The sequence below is a fragment of the Crotalus tigris genome, unplaced genomic scaffold, assembly GCF_016545835.1.
Source record: "Crotalus tigris isolate CLP2741 ecotype Arizona unplaced genomic scaffold, ASM1654583v1 scf7180000018525.42219311030:4301911, whole genome shotgun sequence".
NCBI lineage: Eukaryota > Metazoa > Chordata > Lepidosauria > Squamata > Viperidae > Crotalus > Crotalus tigris.
The window spans coordinates 3,363,171-3,382,894 of NW_024097057.1; the positions used below are offsets into that span (position 1 = coordinate 3,363,171).

Sequence of the window (19,724 nt, forward strand, 5' to 3'; positions counted from 1 at the left end):
ACCTTGGAGGTCTTCTAATCCAACCTTTACTTGGGTAGTATAGGTTGGTATAGGAGACCCTATCCCAGGGGTAGGCAACCTTGGCTCTTTTATGACTCGTGGACTTCAACTCCCAGAATTCCTGAGCCAGCATTTCTTTGCTTCAATATTTGGACTCCTGAGTCCACCTGAGAGATTCTCCAAGCTGAAACCAATTCCTGGTTTGGACAAGGAAATCTGACCAAACTTTTCTGGGACCCGATGTCCCAAATTAATTCAGAGTGAAAATGTCTGAAAGGAAATTTGGATGTTCTGCCTTAGGCAGCAGCATGTTTTATCCCATCCTTACTTGTATGTACCTAATTGGAACATAACTCTTCCTTTGCTCAAGTAATGAGGTTACCAAGGAAACGTGCATATGAAATCATAACAGAAATGGTCAGTGTGTTTGGGGCGAAGCAAATCCAGCCTGGTTGTGGATTCCGAGGCCGAATAAAGTGTGTCCATAAATGTGCTGCATTGCTTTCCTTACATCCCTCCGGGATCTTGCGTGATGCAAACGCCACCTTTTTCTCTACTGTTCAGACTCCCAACGTTTTGCTAAGTGGATGGCAAACATTTTGTTGGGGTTTCGTCTAACCAGAGAGCAACACACCCCCTGTAATTTTATGGGCCACGGTGGGGCATATTTCCGCTTAGGAAACCAGCCTTTTCCCAACTTCCAGGCATCGCTGATGCTTTAATTAATGCTGAGATTTAAATCACCAAGATCCTTACCGTAAACATTAACTGGCAGCCTCCAAGGATGTAATCCAGGAAGGAATAATCTCGGGTGATCTTAAGGATGAGGAGGGAGATTTGAGGGGAGGGGAGAGGAGAAGGAAAGGAGAAAGAGAGCAAGTCAGTGCAAAGCAAGAATGTTTCACAAAAACACTCGCTTATTGCTTTATACTAGTTCAGTGCTTCTCAATCCTTGGCAACTTTAAGCCACGTGGACTTCAACTCCCAGAATTGCGCAGCCAGCAATGAGAATTCTTACTCTGGCAAGAAAGGGCAAAGTTCACAACAACTGTATTCTTGGCAGCTGTATTCTCCAAAGCAGGAGTCAAGAGAGGGACTAGAATAGATCCTTGGCCCATTTGCAAAACTCCTGGCTGGCCTCGGAGCTGCCAGTGACTCAGACCCCAGGTGGGGGTGCAGACCTCACCCTCCTTGCAGACTGCCTGCTGAAGCCCCATCTGACTCATCCAATTTGGTGCAATGGCAGCTTAATCAGGCCTGGTGTTTGCCTTCATCCTGGCTTGTCAGAGTTGGCATTTTAGAAATTTATTGCATTCGTCCCACAGTGGAGACCCTGGCCCTTCTGATGATTAGATGCTGATTAGATGCCATTCCGGCAATCTTGGTATTATGTCAGTAATTATGATCTTAATGCAAATCTGAAAGCGGTTTAGCCGTTATAATCCATCAAACTGAAAAGCGAAAGGTCTTCGGAGTCTAAAAGAGTGAATAACTCCAGAGGTTTTATATTTCAGAAGCAGAGGAGATGTTAATTTATTGACTGCAGTGCTGAGTTAAGTAACAGAGTGCTTTGGGCACCATCCTCTGAAAGTTTATGCATATTTATGCATTTGTACTCCTTGATAATATACCACGGAGGGTGCAAAAGGATTTCTCCACTACAGCACACTGCGGCATTTATACACTTTTACTAATATATCTCAGTATCTCACCTCTACCTTCCCTTATGCTCAGACATTTTAAAAAAATATTTCAGTTCTGAGACTATAATACAGGTAGTCCTCGGCTTACAACTATTTAATGACTGCATGAGTCACTTAACAGCTGTGGCAAAAAAGGCCATAAAGCGGGGTGCAACTCATTTAACATCTGTCTTGTTTAGCTTAGTCCTCTACTTATGACTGGTCAGTTAGTGACTGGTTGAAATTATAACCTAGTGTTTAAGTATTTCAAAGTAATAGTACTGTGAGTAAGGCCACACCTGGAATGCTGCATCCAGTTTTGGTCGCCACATTACAAAAAAGATGTTGAGACTTTGGAAAAGTGCAGAGAAGAGCAACTAGGAGGATTAAAGATCTGGAGACTAAAACATATGAAGAACGGAGGCAGAATTTGGGTTTGGCTGGAGAAAAGAAGACCAAGGGGGTCATGACAGAAGTATTCCAGTATTTGAGAGGTTGCCACAAAGAAGAGGCAACGCACTAGAAGGCAGAACAAGAAACAATGAATGGGAACTAATCAAGGAGGGGAGCAACCTGGAATGAAGGAGAAACTTCCCGACAGTGAGAGCAATTAACCAGTGGAACAGAATTTGCCTCCAGAAGTTGTGGGTGCTCCATCAACTGGAGGTTTTTAGAGCAGCATTTCTCAATCTTGAAACTTAAGATTAATGGACTGCCTAAAAGCGCAGGGTTGATATTCTTCCTTGGCTGGGCCATGCCCATAGCTGATTTTCAGCTATGACATTTCTAATTTTTTTCCATATGTAGAAGCCTATAGCAAACAGGCCCCCAACAGCCTTCATACTTGCAAATTACATATTTCTAGAAAAGCCCAAACAAAATCGTCCCTCCTCCTGAGAAGCAGCTGTTCTCAGCCCCTGGGATTCCATCCCAGCAGTCTCAGTAAAGCACTTACTTTGCAGGACTTGACAATGATGATGCCTGAATTCTTGTAGCTCCTTTTTTTCTTCTGTTTTTTGGGATTGATGCATTCAAACTCTACCTGCGTAATTTTTTTTTTTTTTTATGAAAGAAAGGGAGACCATGGTAAATGCAGTAATCTTGTTTCCTTTTCTTTTATTACTACAGAAAATATGTCTTTGTCCTCTAGTTACTGGGAAGGCTGAGATTTACAATTTCAAAACATTTTAGGGTAACCAAGTTGGGGGGGGGGAAAGGGCATCACCCCACCACAATCTGTGTCACAATCCGGGATGATGTCACGGTGACATGAGGTAGCTTGCTTCAGCTGCTCAGGCAAACGACAACATACAAAATTCAGCTCATCTGCATCTTGTTAAGTCTTTCACATTGCATTTTAGTGCTGTGACAGGTACTTCAAGTGTCATCACCCTCTTTCTCCCACACAAACTACAGGTAGTCCTCAAGTTATAACAGTTCGTTTAGTTGGCCATCTGAAGTTACAACAGCACTGGAAAAAAGGGACTTATGGCCATGTTTCATCTTTACGACCATTGCAACATCTCCAAGGTCACGCGATCAAAATTCGTACACTTGGCAACGGACACGTATTTATGACGGTCGAAGTGTCCCGGGGCTCTTGTGGTTTCCATTTGCGTCCTTCTGACAAACAAAGTCAATGGGGAGGCCTGCTCCACTTAACAACCGTCCCGCTAACTTAACAGCTGCTGTGATTCACTTAACAATGGTGGCAAGAAAGGTCGTAAAATGGGGCAAAATTCACTTCACAAGTGTCTCACTTAGCAACATAAATTTTGGGGTCAATTGTGGTCGTTAAATTGAGGACTACCTGTATCTAACCCTTGCTACCTCTTTGTCTTTTGGAATGCAGCCCCTCCCTCCTGGGAATCCAGACTGCAATCCACCACACCCAAGACCTCACCTGACCCCTGGTCTCTCCTTGATTGCTCTGTTTGCCCTGCTATGCTTTCTATCCACACATCTCTGGATGCAACCCTTCAAGTTAGCTCCGGGCAGGCTTGTTGGCAACAAAGGTGTGTGGCTTCAGCCCAGCGCATCCTGCCAGGCCATGTAGCATCCCTGAGGTTTCCCAGAACTTTGAGAGTGGTTGAACATCTGCCTGAGCTATTTACAGCCAGCAACTACATTTAGACGCTGTTAGTGCGAGAGAGAAACCAACGCAGAAAGAGTAGATGAGCGCAGTGGGGCTCCGAGTCGGAATGAGGAAGGATGTGATGACTCAAGAGGTAAACAAATGCATGTATCCATTTTATTTTTAAGCTCCTTACGCAGGAGCACCAACTAGGATTGAGAAAGGCGTAAACAAATTGCAGTCTAGAAGACAAGAATTAAAATGCCATTTCTAGCCTCCAAAGAGCTCTGGAGTAATAACTGCAAACGGTCATTTAAACAAAAGATCTGCTGACGCTGGAAGTCCCTGCAAAAGAACCAAACTTTCTTAACCATTTAGAGACTGCGTATTTTTTTTTCAGTCTCTGGGCCGTTCTGTTTCTCAAATGACCCAGATTATGAGATTTTGGAATTTTCCATTAGCTTCCGATTCATGAGTTTACACAATAGGCTGGAAGTTGGCTAGTTACCAGTTTATGTAATCTTCCATCTGTTTATTTCATTTAGTTGTTAAATTTATACCTTGTTTCTCTAAGGGGGTAAAGATAGCACTTCTACCCATATCTCCTTGCAATAGCCCTGTGACGTAAGCTGGGCTAAGAAGGGAATGACCCTCCCAATCTTCCACAGTTAGGACTTCCTTAGTTCAGGGTTGGGGAACCATGGCCCCCTTATGACTTGTGGACTTCAACTCCCAGAATTCCTGAGCCGCCTACCCCAGTCCTTTCAACAGTTCCAAGAAGGCTCCGCATCCATTTGCACTACTCAGGTGACCCTGACGACACTGCCACAGGTGGCATCAACAACTCTCTAAAAGAAGGCAAATGACCAGCTGTCTGCAAGGAGTATAAATCCTTCTGTACCCCAGAGCTGAAGAAGCTTCTTGGATGAGAAGTAAAACGTCTTCAAAGAAAAACAAGAAAGTCCAGTTGCCTCTTGAAAAATCACACGTAAAGCGCCTAAGAGAAGCCCTGTGAAGCAGTATATAAGTCTAGGTGCTATTGCTATTGTTTTAGTCTTTTTATTTAATCTGCCTCTTGTATTTCACTTTTACATACGGTTTTACTGTGTCGTGTTTTATTTTTTTATTCTGTATTTTGACATGGCCTATGGGCTAATCAACAATACCAAAGGAAGAGAATGAGTAAACGGGAAGATATCCTAGCAACCATGAGGTAAAACAGGAAATTCAAAATTTTTCAAACTGGGGTGGTGAATGGCAACGCTCATCTTCCCAGCCCTACATGTGTCCTTCAAAGCTTACCACAGAGCCATCTTTGCACATCGTGCCAACAGAGGTCTGGAACTCTCCAATGAAATCATGCCCTCCATCGTTGTCGTAGTCGTAACACACAATCTGGCAGAAGAAGCAGAGGAACAGTCAGGATTCTCATCCAGTTTACTGACCCCTCTGAATTGAAAAATTTCATCCTACTTAGGAAAGCGAAGACATTCACGAAGATGCTCATTCCTCCCAGAGCTAGGACAACTATTACCAAGTATCCGATTAACAGCCAGATGCTCTGTAGAGTCTAGAACATGTTGGTGGATGAATTTCAATGAACGTCTCGTGAAATAATCTTTTCTATACCAACACGATGGAGACCAATACATTCTATGTATCCTTTTTTTGTTCTATAAGTCACAGTTTAAGATTCAATGACAGTCTCGATGTAGATGTTAAGACGCTCTCCCATTGTCTAGGCCAGGGGTACGCAACCTTGGCTCTTTTATGACTTGTGGACTTCAACACCCAGAATTCCTGAGCCAGCCATGCCGACTGAGGAATTCTGGGAGTTGATGTCCACAAGTCATAAAAGAGCCAAGGTTGCCTACCCCTGGTTTAGAACAAGGGTGTCCAACCATGGCAACTTTAACAGTTGTGGATTTCAACACCCATAATTCCCCAGCCAGCATGGATGGAGACTACAAAGCCTGGGGAAGTTTGGAGTTAAAATTCAACAGAAAGGAGCATTCCAGGTTGGGGTAGGATATTCTAATAAAAATGTTCTCTCTCAACCACAGGGGAGGTCTGAAATGGAAGATGACGAAGGGGGTGGTACCTTGATCTGTTTTTCTGTGTCCCCATCACACAGAGATATCAAAGGCACTGTGAACGGCTTCCATACAGGATCCAGCGTGTATTTGATTACCTGCAATTTGAAGAAAAAGCCAGCAAGGTAAGAAAAACACCAGATTCTTTCTTTCTTTCTTTCTTTCTTTCTTTCTTTCTTTCTTTCTTTCTTTCTTTCTTTCTTTCTTTCTTTCTTTCTTTCTTTCTTTCTTTCTTTCCTTTCTTTCTTTCTTTCTTTCTTTCTTTCTTTCTTTCTTTATCTCTCTCTCTCTCTCTTTCTTTCTTTCCCATCTTTTAATATTTTTACAAATAACTCAAGGTGGTGAACATATCTCCAACACATCTTCCTCCTCCCTATACCCTAAATTTGAGCGATGGGGAGAGATGAGCACTTTCTCTGTGCTTTTTAAAACTATTATTAGTTTCGTGCTGCTAAGTTGGTGTTTTTTTGCATTGTAATAGTGAATCACAGATGGGCGGCCGTTGGGCTTCTAGGAGACAAGATTTGAGCAAAGAGGATAATAACTTGTTAAATCACTCTCTCTTTCACACACACACACACACACACACACACACTATGTGCACCCCATTATGGCCTTTTTACATAGTGTGTGTATTTCGCAAGTAATCATTATATCATAATTCATTTCAGCAACTTTAAGACAATTTCAACTCCCAGAAGTTGATGTTTTTCACAAATGTATTGGACTCTGTTGAGTGTCCCCAAATATCTAGAAAACATAATCGCAAAAGCTGATAATAACTGGAATATTTTGAAGGCATCCACTGTCTCATTGTTGGCTTCTCCTTTACAATTAGTCCTCGACTTACAACAGTTCGTTTTGTGACTGTTTGAAGTTACAACAGCTGCAAAAAAAGTGACATATGACCATTTTTCACATTTACAACCGTTGCAGCATCCCTGTGGTCACGTGATCAAAATTCAGACGCCTGGCAACTGGCATGTACTTTTGACTGTTGCAGTGTCCCGGGGTCACGTGATGCAGCCTTCTGAGAAGGAAAATCAATGGGGAAGCCAGATTCACTTAACAACTAATAGAACACCTGTAGTGGTTCACTTAACAAGGATGGCAAGACAGGTCTTAACATGGGGCAAAGCTCACTTAACAACTGTCTCACTTAATAACAGAGGTTTTGGGCTCCATTGTGGTTGTAAGTCGAGAACTACTTGTAGTATTTTGCTGAAAAAAGCCCTGAAATTACACCAAGTGACCATCTTACAGACACTATAAACGACTTACCTCTGTCCTGTGGACCAGCATCCATGTCCCATCATCCCCTTGTTTATAAAACTCCAGAAATGGATCTGATTTTCCAAACAAATCCTGCAAGAGGGAGGAGAAAGCGCCTAAGAGGTTGTGAAATTATTTTTGTCCTTTGAAGCCGAAGCAACAGCAAACAGGTTTTGTATCCTGTGACATAAAACTGGGGGTGTGTGTTCTTTAATGACCCCTCCCTCTGTGCCCCTGTCCAGCTCCATACATGGTGATGGCTAAATGCAACTTTGTCTTTCCTCCGTCAAATTAATATTCTTTCTATGAAGAACAACCCCGCCTGCCTATTCACAGAGGAAAATCAATTTACGATCAAATAGAAATTCTCAAGGTTGTTAATGAGAGAACAGTTTGAGTGTTCTTCCACCATGTCCAAGGAAGAAATGAGACTGAATGTGGGTGAGGTGTGAATACTCTCTCTCTCTCTCTCTCTCTCTCTCTCTCTCACACACACACACACACACACACACACACACACACACACACACACACACAGAATGAAACAGTCCAGGAGACAGGAAGGAAAACATAAAAGGTGCCCATTTGCTCTCCGTTGCTGCTGGAAAGCATCTCTTTTTGGCTTCTCTTTTGCAACCTGCAGGACAATATTTGTTCAGTTGTTTTCCCAATTACTGGTCGTCCTCTACTTATGACCACAACTGAGCCCAACATTTCTGTTGTTAAGTGAGACATTTGTTAAGTGAGTTTTGCCCCATTTTATGACCTTTCTTGTCACCGTTTTTAAGCAAATCACTGCAGTTGTTAAGTTAGTGAATGCAACACATTCATAGCATAGATTCAGTCTTATGACTGCATGTTTCCCTTAAAAATCACGGGATTCACAACAACCACCATAAAAAACAATTGAAAAATCTGGTCCTGTCTTGGGGTGCCTCAACTTACGACTGCAATGAGTTACAACCAAAATTCTGGACTCAGTTGTGACCAAGGATTACCTGCAACATTGTTACCCCCACAAGAATACTACCCTTTTATTTTACGCACCCTTTCAGCAACACCATCCCAAACGGACCCTCGATTTACAAAACCACAATTACAAATTGTTCCGTTACCCCCTGGATATGCCCAAATTGCAATTCCCCCCCCCCCAGTTTAAGAACCAGTGCTATACAAAAAAACAACTGGCTTTGCTAAGGCAATAATAAGCAACTGAGATAAGATGACAAAAAAAAATAATAATTAAAGGATTAATTAGTTCTCCCTACAATAAAGGCCAACATTTTGTCAGGTACTTTTTGGATTTACTGTACACTGGAAAACTATTCACTGCCCTCCAGGGTCTGCTTCAGTCTAGTCTGTAATCCCGATTCCTCCTACTTATGCTAAATTGCTTCAACTGGGGACCAAGTGCTAAGTAATTAATTTTTAAGGCATGACTTTTCCCTCTTTGAAAGGTCTAACAAAGCGGAAGAGCTGTCGAAAGCAAAACAGGATAATTTTTAAGAGAAACTTTTGAGAACTGGTAATTGACCTGCCATGTGAAAATGCCACTTGGCTGAATTAATAATTTCCTCCACCTCTATGATCTCTCTCTCTCTCTATGTGTACTGTATGTGTGTGTGTGTCTTTCTCTTTCCCATTACACACATACAACTAAGGTCGCTGTCTTGGTGAATGCACACGTGTCAGATGCAAAGGAACAGGATCATACATTAAGCCAATGAAGATTCTCAGTAATCCAGAAAGAATTGCTTACAGGTTGAGTAATTTTTGTCGTTCGTTTGAGACGTTTTGCGCTCATCCAAGCAGCTTCATCAGTCAGAATAAGATAGTCGGGCTGAGAGCCGTTGCAATGTACCCCAGGGGTATCAGCTGCCATATTAGGCTTGCTGTGCTTTGCTGCTTAGGTGGTGACAGACTGCCATGGACTGTGGGGAGAAGGAATGCAAAGCGGAATGCTTGGGAAACCGAAAGTAGAAGCTGTACTTCCTTGAGATGCTGCCTCAAGGTCACCCAGCTGGAAGAAGGAGGGCACTGCATAACAAACCCCCACTCGGATTGACCATTATGAAAACACCTTGCATGAATTTGATTGGTTATATTGGGGTGGGCAATGCAAAACAGTAAAGTAAAGTAGAACTTAGGGATTTTGGCCTGCGATTCTCCGTTCTGGCTATGCAATGCTGCAATACACTTGATCTCTAATAAATCTATACCTTTGGAGCCAAGAATTATTTCCATCTTAGAGGTTCAAGTCGTGGCCAATCTGGAACCTTCAGGGGTTTCCAAACTGTACAGGCAGTCCTCGACTTACAGTAGTTCTTTTAGTGACCGTTCAAAGTTACAACGGCACTGAAAAAAGTGACTTATGGCCATTTCTCACACTTACGACCATTGCAGCATTGCCCCAGGGTCAAGCGATCAAAATTCAGCTGTTTGGCAACTGCCTCAGATTAATGACGGGTGCAGCGTCCCTGGGGTCACGTGATCCCCTTTCGTGACCTTCTGACAAGCCGAGTCAGTGGGGGAAGCCAGATTCACTTAATAGCCGTGTGACTCGCTTAACAACTGCAGTGATTCACTTAACCAGCGTGGCAGGGAAAGTCGTAAAATGGGGCAAAATTCACTTAGCAAATGTCTCACTTCGCAAAAGCAACGTGGGGCTCCACTGCGGTTGCAAGCCGAGGACTGCCTGTAGTCACTTCAGCGGGACTCATTTTTGTTGATAGTTTGAGACAACATCAATTAAGTTGCCGTTCATTGCCAAAGAGTCTACAGAAGAATCTAGCCAACTGCCACCACCTCAATGAGGACAGGGGATTCAAACGCAAACCTTTTTGTCCAACTTCCTGCCGGCCATGCTGAGCGTGATCACCCGATTGTCCAATAACTCTTGGGCTGCTATCTGAAAAGCAAGAAGAGAAAGGGCCCATTATTAGCAAACCAGCCATCGGATCTCTTCAGGGGGGTCCTAAATGCAGCATCCAGTTTTGGTCACCACGATGTAAAAAAGATGTTGAGACTCTAGAAAGAGTACAGAGAAGAGCAACAAAGATGATCAGGGGACTGGAGGCTAAAACATATAAGGAAAGGCTGCTGGAATTGGGTATGTCTAGTTTAATGAAGAGAAGGACTGGGGGGGACAGGATAGCAGCCTTCCAGTATCTCAGGGGCTGCCCCAAAGAAGAGGGAGTCAAGCTATTCTCCAAGGCGCCTGAAGGCAGGATAAGGAGCAACAGATGGAAACTAATCAAGGAGAGAAGCAACCTGGAATTAAGGAGAAATTTTCTGACACTGAGGACAATCAACCAGTGGAATGGCTTGCCTTCACAAGTTGTGGGTCCTCCATCACTGGAGACTTTTAAGAAGAGATGAACAACCATTTGTCTGAAATGGTATGAAGTCTCCTGCTTGAGCAGGGGGTTGAGCTAGATGACCTTCAAGGTCCCTTCCAACTCTGTTGTTCTATGTTTTATCTTCTATGTTCTGAAGGTTGCAATCAGAGCTACTAAGGGGCTACTGATCTGCTTGTACCCTACACAGCTACTCCTCAAAAATTTCTTCTCCTCTTTCCAGATCTTGCCTGGAAAATGTCGATGTGTAGGTGGTGAGAGAAAGAGATAAAGAGAATGACATTGGCCAGGGCTGAAAATAGCTTTTTTCTTATTAGCCACTATTTGCTTTCAAAGCGATCTGAATAAAGTGAGTCACAGAGATTTTGCCAGTGGAAATGACCTAAAATCAATGGGTAATTGACTTTTTCTCTTCTTCCATTGTTCAGTAGAGGAAAACCTGAAGTTAGAAAGCAAACTGGTTTGGGAGTGAGTGCGTAGACTCAGAATTCTGGGAGCTGAAGTCCACAAATCTTACAGTTGTCAAGGTGGCAGACTCCTGGTCTAGTGGCTAAGGCGCCACGCTAGAAAGCAGGAGACCATGAGTTCAGGTCCTGCCTTAGGCACGAAAGCCAGCTGGATGACTTTGGGCCAGTCATTCTCTCTCAGTCCAACCCACCTCACAGGGTTGCTGTTCTGCAGAAAATAGGTGGAGGAAAGTGTGTTTGATACGCTTGCTGCCTTGAGTTATTTGTAAAAATAATAAAGGTCGGCTGTAGAAAAATAAAGTAAATTAGTAGCCAACCACCGACACCCTAATTAAGAACTAAAAGCCACACACAAAACCAGGCACCATTTAAATACAACAATCCAGTGCACAGACAGAGAGAGAGAAGTTCCTGAGACTGGGCTCTGGCATGAGCCCCAAAGCTTGGAAGAATAAATCTTTGGTCCCGGCGACCGATTCCGGTTGGATCCTGCAATAAATACATGTATTCAGTGTTGCCATCTTCACTCTGGGTGTGCTGGCTGGATGCCCCGGAGATGGTAGTATCAGCATCTGGACACAGCCAGTTGGAGTTAAGGCTGCTGGAACGATTCTGTGCCCCGAACAGGTGCTGTTCAGAACACAGAAGCGAAGTGGGTGGAAAGGAAGCGTTGCCAAAGCTTTTGAGAATGTTCTCCACAGTGTCTCTGCTTTTGAGTGCAACCACGGGGTGGCCAAGCCTGCAGGCAGGCAAAAGGTTTCCAGCCTGGAATTTTAAATTAGATTATTACCAGTCAGATAAAAAGTATATATTAAAACGTAGCTTAGCAGTTATTTCTGGTGAGATATTGGGGGTCTTCTAGTCCAACCCCCTGCTCCAGCAGGAGAACCTTATACTAGGGGTGTCTAACCTTGGCAACTTTAAGACCGGTGGACTTCAACTCCCAGAATTCCCCAGCCAGTCATGCTAGCTGGGGAGTTGAAGTCCACAAGTCATAAAGTTGCCAAGTTTTGAGATCCCTGATTTAAGCCAAATCTTCATCCACTCTTCAAGGTCTCAGCAGTTTTCAGCCTCGGAAAGACTCAGGTGGGGTCTTTGCAGTTCTCAGGTAACCAAAGTGGGGAAATGACTCAACGCCTGGAGAGGAAAGCGATTAACCGTATTTAATGTTAATTAAAAAAAGAACAAAATGACTTTTTTGGCCTAGTCTACCTTCTGGAGAGCAGCTCCTGCAGAGAGCAAGGTTTGGAGAAGTTGCACATCCTTGATTTAACGAGACATCAGTCCTCTTCTTTTTAATCCCTACTTTTATTTTCTTTTGCCTCTTCAGCTTTTTCTCCTTCAGTACTTCCTTTGGTTTTGCAAAGCTTCAGCAGCACCTTGTAAATTGTCTTACAATTTGCATTTCCTTAGGTTGGTTTAAAGGAAGAAAAGAAAGCTGTCCAATTTTTCATCCTTTACGCCGTGCTGTTTTATCCTTGCACATTATTACTTGAAGTTATTTTGCTTTGCGGGAAGCAGGCTCAATATGGCATCATCTTGAACGAGAGAGCAGAAAGAAAGCAAATAGTTCTTGTCTCTGAGTCTTTTCCATTTTTCCAGAAGAGGAAAGTCTTCCTTTAAACTCCCACCACTGGGGAGAAAGCCTGGAGCAACAGACCATTAAGAGAAGCTGTTTGGGTGGGAAAAAATGTGTGTGGGGGGGGAGCAATTAAAGCTGAGCTAAGAAAGTCAGTGGCACCCTCCCACCTTTTGCTTTGAACCAAAGCAGGTCTTCTGAGTTGGCTCCAGGTCTGTCTTTTGGAGGAACAGCTGGCAGAAGTCCAAGATCTTCTTGAAGGCATATTTTTCATGCCATATTTCATAGAATCATAGGCCTGGAAGAGACCTTGGAGGTCTTCTAGTCCAACCCCTGCCCCTCCCAGACAAAAGGCTGTCAAACTTTTCTTGAAAACTTCCAGCAATGGAGCACTCATAACTCTGGAAGGCAAGCTGTTCCGCTGCTTAGTAGTTGTCCCTGTCAGGAAATTCCTCCTTATATGATTGACACCCTCTTCTCTGTGACAGCCGATCAAGACAGTTTTCATGTTCCCCCCCCCATCCCTCCAATTGTCCCGAAGGTGCTTTTTCAGGAAGCAACTGGACCTCCTTGTTTTTCCCTTGAAGACGTTTCGCTTCTCATCCAAGAAGCTTCTTCAGCTCTGACTGGATGGTGGAGAATGGAAAGTTTGAAAGAGAGGTCCAAGAGGCCATCTATGTCAAAACTGAACAGCCCTCCATCAACAGAGGGGGAGGGATACGACATCCTCTGTCTCCGGTCTACAACCCAATCCTTTCAGCAGTTCCAAGAAGGCTCCACACCCATTTACACCACTCAGGTGACTCTGAAGACACAGAAAAATCTCCGAGTGGCCTCAACTCCGCCCTCCCAATTGCAGTTACTTTGGTGCACATCTCAGCTCCTTTGAAATAAGTCACAGCCCTAGTGACAAGGGGATTGATACAATATTCCCCAACCAGAATCGCTCCAGATGTGGCGGGCCCTATAAGACAAGTCATTCTCCAGCATATCTGGAAAGCAGGATTGGACCAGATGTCAGTCAGAGACTCCGCCTCACTCCCGGGCTCAGGATTCCCTCATCCATGGTCCTCTGTAGCAGAAGAAACATAATTCCACTACAAGGAGACTTGGAAAGCTCCGTACTCTTATGGCCGAACCTGAGATCAGCAAAGCACATAATTAAGGCCCCATTAAGGCTGTTCACAGAAATAGCAAAAGAGCCATCATTTGAAATTAAGCAGCCGGATGGACCGGCTGTCTGTTTTCTTTTTAAAATGGTTGTTTTCCACATTCCGTGCTGGAAACCACAACTGCGGCTTTCAGGCCCTCTTTCTTTAGAGACATATTTTAGCAAAGTTCATCAAGCACGTTGACCTATGGGCAAGTCCACAGCTAAAAGGCCTCCATTTGTATCATCCCAGGGAACTCGCAAGATGCAAATGATGAGGACCAGAAAGAAAACTCCAAGAGAAAAAAAAAAACATCCACAAAGAAATAACACAATGTTCAGCTGTCTCAATGAAAACGAAGAGACGCTTGGCCGCGGCATCAGAGCCATAGAAACAGGCAGAACCTCCTATAGACTTCCTCTCCTCCATTTACAGGATTATAGAATTTACAGAATAATAGAGCTGAAAGGGACCTTGGAGGTCTTCTAGTCCAACCCCCTGCTCAAGCAGGAGACCCTATCCCAGTGATGGCGAACCTTCCAGAGACCGAGTGCCCAAACTGCAACCCAAAACCCACTTATGTATTGTCGGGTGCTGGGTGGGCGTGGCCCATTGGGTGGGCATAGTTGCGGTGGTAACGGCAGACTGGGTGGGACTAAAAAGTTCAATCAATCAATTCCAACTTTGCGAGATCTTTTTTTCCCCGCGAGAAATTGACTGATTGAACCTTTTTTTTTTTTTTTTGCACACGGCAGCGGAGGCCTAAAGCGAAAAGATTTTATAAAACCCAGCTGAAGGCCTAGGACTGGGGTGATGGCACACGTGCCCACAGAGAGGGTTCTGCGTGCCACCTGTGGCACGCTTGCCATAGGTTCACCACCACAGCCCTATACAATTCCAGACAAGAGGCTGTCCATAGCCCTTTGCTATGATAACCCCTCAAATATTGGAAGACAGCTATCATGTCACCCCAGGTCCTTCTCTTCATTAGGCTACATCCCTAATCCTTGATGATACCGAGATCCCTCAAGTGTTCATTGTATGATGGACGCCTTTTCCTCTTTGTTCTTCTCCGCACACTTTCTAGCCTCGCTTCTTCAGCAGTTAGTTAAACCTTCAAAGACACTCTGGAGCTGTTTCTTCTTTTCCTCTCTTGTCTTCGATACAGCACAGGAGTTAAACCTTTTAAAACTTCCCCAGAGGTTGTTGCGTGATCTCCTAACACATGTTATGTCTCACAAGCCTTCTAGCTCATCCTACAGGTTTGCATCACTATTAAGCGTGGAACAAGGTATTCTCCCCAGCTGACAGATACGCAAGATAAAAGAGAATGGGACATGGAGAGAAACAGCCCTTTTAAAATATGGTTCAAATAGGACGTTTTCTGGCTTTACTCCATGCGCAGGCTGAGCGCACTCCCTTTCATTAGCACAACTAACTGATGGAAAAGGCAGGCCTCCGTGTGCAGCGAGAAGAAGGCCCGTTGCTAAGATACCTGTTGCTAAGTAGTAAGCTTGCTCTTTCTCACAAATGTTCCAGATTATCTCTCTATTGAGCCCTTTGCAATTGTTTCGGTCTCATGGCTCTTTTGCACATGAAAGAATTTGCAAAATAAACAGATCCACGTTTGGGGGCAGGAGTGTGCCTTTGCACATCCATGCACACATTGGTGCAAATGTCCCAAAGGTGCTTTAACAGGAGGCAACTGGACTTTCTTGTTTTTCCCTTGAAGACGTTTCGCTTCTCATCCAAGAAGCTTCTTCAGCTCTGACTGGATGGTCGGGAATGGAAGGATTTATACTCCTTGCAGACCTCCTAGTCCAACTGCCTGCTCAAGGAGAAGATCTTACACCATTCTAGACAAAGGGCTGTCCAATCAATCTCTTCTTAAAAGCTTCCAGTGATGCAGCACCCATAGCTTCTGAAGGCAAGTCTTTCCACTGGCTTGCTTTCTCCTTATTCCCAAGTTGGATCTGTGTTTAATGATCTTCTACCCATTGTTTCTTGTCCTACCCTCAGGTGCTTTGGAGAATAGGCTGACCCCCCCCCCTTCTCTGTGACAGCTCCTCAAATATTGGAAAACTGCTATCATGTCACTCTATAGCCTTCCCTTTGTTAGACTAGACCAGGGGTGGGGAACCTGGGCTCTTTTATGACTCGTGGACTTCAACTCCCAGAATTCCTGAGCCAGCATGGCTCAGCTTGGAAACCTCTCCCTTTCCCCTCAGCATGGCTGGCTCAGGAATTCTGGGAGTTGAAGTCCACGAGTCATAAAAGAGCCAAGGTTGCCTACCTCTGGACTAGACATATCTTCAGGCAGCTGAACCCACCAGCCTTATGGCCATTTTTACTCCAATGCCCCTACAAAGGGGTTAACAATACAACATCCACAAGACATAAAAGTTGGCTGAAATCTCATGCAATTCTGAGCATACTCACATAAAAATCATACAAGATCTCAAGAGCCTGACTGCCAAATAATAATAATAATAATAAGATTCATAATAATAATAATAATAATAATAGAGGGATTTATTTTTGTATTCATTACTTGGAAAGAAAATACTAGTTCTATTCTTAACAGTTGCAACTTAGTCCAAGAAACCTGCTGGATGTCTATCTCACTTCAGGCCCCCTTAGATGGATATGAACAGTGAGATTTCTTTCCATCGCTTGACCGTTTGCTGTCAATACAATGTGGGCACGGCATTTATTTACGATGAAGATATACCAACAAACTTAGCAAAAAAAATGAACAATAATTAAAGAAAAAACACGAGCATTTTAGTTAAGGTGTAAAAATATTTACGTCTTACATTATTTCAGTGGTAGAATTACACTCTCATCTTAGTAGAAAATAAAGTTGATAACTAAAAAAAACATGAGCATTTTAGTTGAGGCACAATATTTCCCCCATACATTATTCTGGTGGCAGCATAGGAACCAAATTTAGGACTGTTTTTGCGGGGAAAACCGGTTTTCTGGTGAATGAGACTCTTTTTTAATAGACAAATTGAGACATAAAGAGTCTGTCCTTATAGCTCACAGTGGCCTGTGGCAAGTTTTATCATAACATTCCCATAGCAACCCCTGAATGTGCAAATGTTTCTTTTAACTAAGACTATTGTTCTCGGTAGATAACAGAAGGGCAGGAAATAATCTGAGATTTGTTACCCCATTGCTTATGAATATGCATGCATGCATCGGTTTCCATGATACCTAAAATGTATGAGTGCTTCTCTGTCTGCAGAGGTGTGTCTCCTGTGATTTCTTTGGAGGAGACCCCCTCCAGCCTATGCTGTCTAATAAATCACTGCGGTGAGCTTTGATTGTTGGATTTGGGTCCTGTGTTTGGATTCCACATTTTAATGTCACATGTCTGAAAAGATCACCCTACCGTTATCATTCCCTTTCCGGCTGGTTTTCCATTCCCCAGAATGAGAGCTCTTGTTACTTTCTTGCTTGAGACAATCTAAAGAAAAAAAGAAAAGGGGGGGGGGGGAACAGGGAGATTTAAGACAACTAGATTGATGAGGCATAGCAAAGCTTCACTTGCACACTCAATAGGTTATTGTAACCCTCACCTACCAACCACTCATTCAGAGACCATTCAAAGTTATGATGGCACATTGAAAAACAAGATTTGTAAAGGTCCTTGAATTCTCAGCTGTTGCGGCGTCCTACATGATTGCAATTTCTAAACTTCACTTCCAGCTTCGGACAAGCAAAGTTGATGAGGAAGCTGGCAGGAGGTCACAAATGATGAGGTGGGATTTGAGCCAGAATGGCTATCGTGTGGTCACGTGATGTAGTACTTTAAGACTGCATGGCTTAACAATGGACTTACCAGTTACAATGGCAATCCGTAAGTGAAGACTACACATTTACACAAGTTGCTAACTTTGGTTAGGATTAATCTCAGTTAGGGGTGTGTGGGTGCATAGCTTGGTGTGTTCAGCTAGTTCATCATTCAATAAGTTATACAAAGGGGTCAATTTCCTAATCAAGTTAAGAGTGATGCCCAGGTATATCTCAATTGGATTAACTTAAAGTGAACATCTTCCCTCCCAACAGAATTCAGCTCCCAGTGACTGCAGAGATATATTTTTTTCAATTCAGAATAGTGCTGGAAAGGATCTTGGAGATCTTCTAGTCCAACCCCATGCTCAAGGAGGAGACCCTACACCAGGGGTAGTCAACCTTGGCTCTTTTATGACTCGTGGACTTCAATTCCCAGAATTCCTGAGCCAGCTTAGCTACCCCTTCCCACCATTCCAGACAATGCAAAGCTGGCTGAGGAATTCTGGGAGCTGAAGTCCATAAGTCTTAAAGTTGCCAAGGTTGAGGACCCCGGCCCTATACTATCTCAGACAAATGGTTGTCCAATGTCTTAACAACCGTCTTGCTCAGCAACCAAAATTTTGGGCTGAACTGTGATTGTAAGTCAAGGATCACTTATCCTGCCTGCTCCAAGGTGCTGTGTCCCCCTTTTTACTGGCATTCCCAGCCTTCGAATTTCCTCCCCAATGGGGTCAGTCTGGGGGTGCTGGCTGGCTGAGACTTTTCTCTGAGCAAGGAACAAAAACTCACCCATTATTTGCACAGCTGGGTGGGAAACAGCTTCAAGGCAGCTGTTGGCCCTCTGGCAGAGGTGCTCAGAGCTGCAGAATTTTGGCAGATTTACATCCCATTTGCATATGTCCTATAGATATGCACGCCCGGTGAGCCACAGGCACACGTGGGCGTTCACAGGCAAATGTGGAAATAAGGGTTACCATTTGTAAGAGACGCATGGAATTCTCAGCCTACAGAGGAAGCTGCTCATTCTTCAGAGCAGGCATCGCTAAGTCAAGAGCGATGAGCTGCAAGTTGGCATCTCTTTGCCCACTGCTGGTACCCATGGCTACCTGCTAAATGTAGCTCCCATCATGCAAAACCCAGCTGCACAAACTCTTAGCAAAGCTAGTTTTATTCAGTCGGAAATATCTCCTACATTCTTAGCAGAATTGGTGGGCAGGAGAACTGAAGGACCAGGAATAGAGGCACAGAAGCCTCTTGGGTGAATTTAGACCAACCCCTCCTTCTCAGCCCTGGGGACAGTGGGGTTCAGTGGTGAAGGTGCCAGGCTAGGAGTCAGGAGACCCCAGATCCAGTCCCCCCCCCCGTAAGTCGCTGAGGCTCCCTGGAGGATTTTGAGCCAGCTGTTCTCTCAGCTCAACCCACCCAACCAAACACCAACCTTTGATGGACTGAAGAAAAATAGGGGGAGGAAATTTATTTTAGGATTTTCTTCCAGTCACAACTTAAATGATAAACAGAGTTTACTTTACTGAGCTCTTTCTCCTTATTAGTAATATTCTTTCTGCTAGGTTAAGGTTACAATATGGGAAGGAGTTACTAGAAGTCCTCTCTACTCAGACCATTAAGCAAGCAGTAGCCACAATGTCTTCAGTGAATTGTTACAGACAGTTTCAAATGTCTGAATGACTCTGAGAATAAATGACAGGAACATTGATGCCTTTATAGGGGGGGGGGAGAGTAACTTGCATGCAGTCCCGAACCCCATTTGGGGGAGGGCTCCTAGAATCCCCTCCCCACCATATTGCTTACCTTATTAAAACAAATCACCAGTTCCCAAAGATGGACCTTTCCATTTTTAAAAGCACCAAATTTTGCTTGGAACCTTTTTCCAAGGCTTCAAAATAATAGAATAAAAGGTTGAATAACATCACTCCACGCACCCAGGTAGGAAAAAAAAAAAAAAGGTTATTTGCCTTCCCTGTGTTATGTACCCTCGGGTCTTCTCAAGCACTTCCAGCTGTCTAATACCGAAGAACAGGATCCAGAATGTCACTGATCTTTGGTAACATGTGTCTCAATGAGTGACACGACTTGGTTTGGAGATCTAAGAAGGGTTGATTCTAGTCAGCTCTTGAATGGGAGATCATCACAAAAGCCCAGAGCTTTGGACTTTCTACTGTTGCCAAGGAAACAATATGAATGAATCCATGAAGTCACCAGGATTTGAGCTTCTTTTAAGGAAACTGAAA

At 43.8% G+C, this 19,724-nt stretch overlaps 1 protein-coding gene across 4 annotated transcripts in view; it reads right to left on the reverse strand.

The window, feature by feature from the left end:
• CPNE2 (copine 2) overlaps positions 1–19,724 on the reverse strand; it is a 50,214-nt gene that overhangs the window by 11,250 nt on the left and 19,240 nt on the right. For 3 of the 4 annotated variants that reach the window (XM_039353772.1, XM_039353773.1, XM_039353775.1), the window contains 7 exons: positions 17,072–17,146; positions 9,958–10,029; positions 7,131–7,214; positions 5,858–5,947; positions 5,059–5,151; positions 2,638–2,724; positions 757–816 (listed from right to left, as the gene is read on the reverse strand). In XM_039353772.1, coding sequence (XP_039209706.1) covers positions 757–816; positions 2,638–2,724; positions 5,059–5,151; positions 5,858–5,947; positions 7,131–7,214; positions 9,958–10,029; positions 17,072–17,146 — 561 coding nt within the window. The remainder of the gene's footprint in view (positions 1–756; positions 817–2,637; positions 2,725–5,058; positions 5,152–5,857; positions 5,948–7,130; positions 7,215–9,957; positions 10,030–17,071; positions 17,147–19,724) is intronic. The other variant, XM_039353774.1, reaches the window with a different exon arrangement.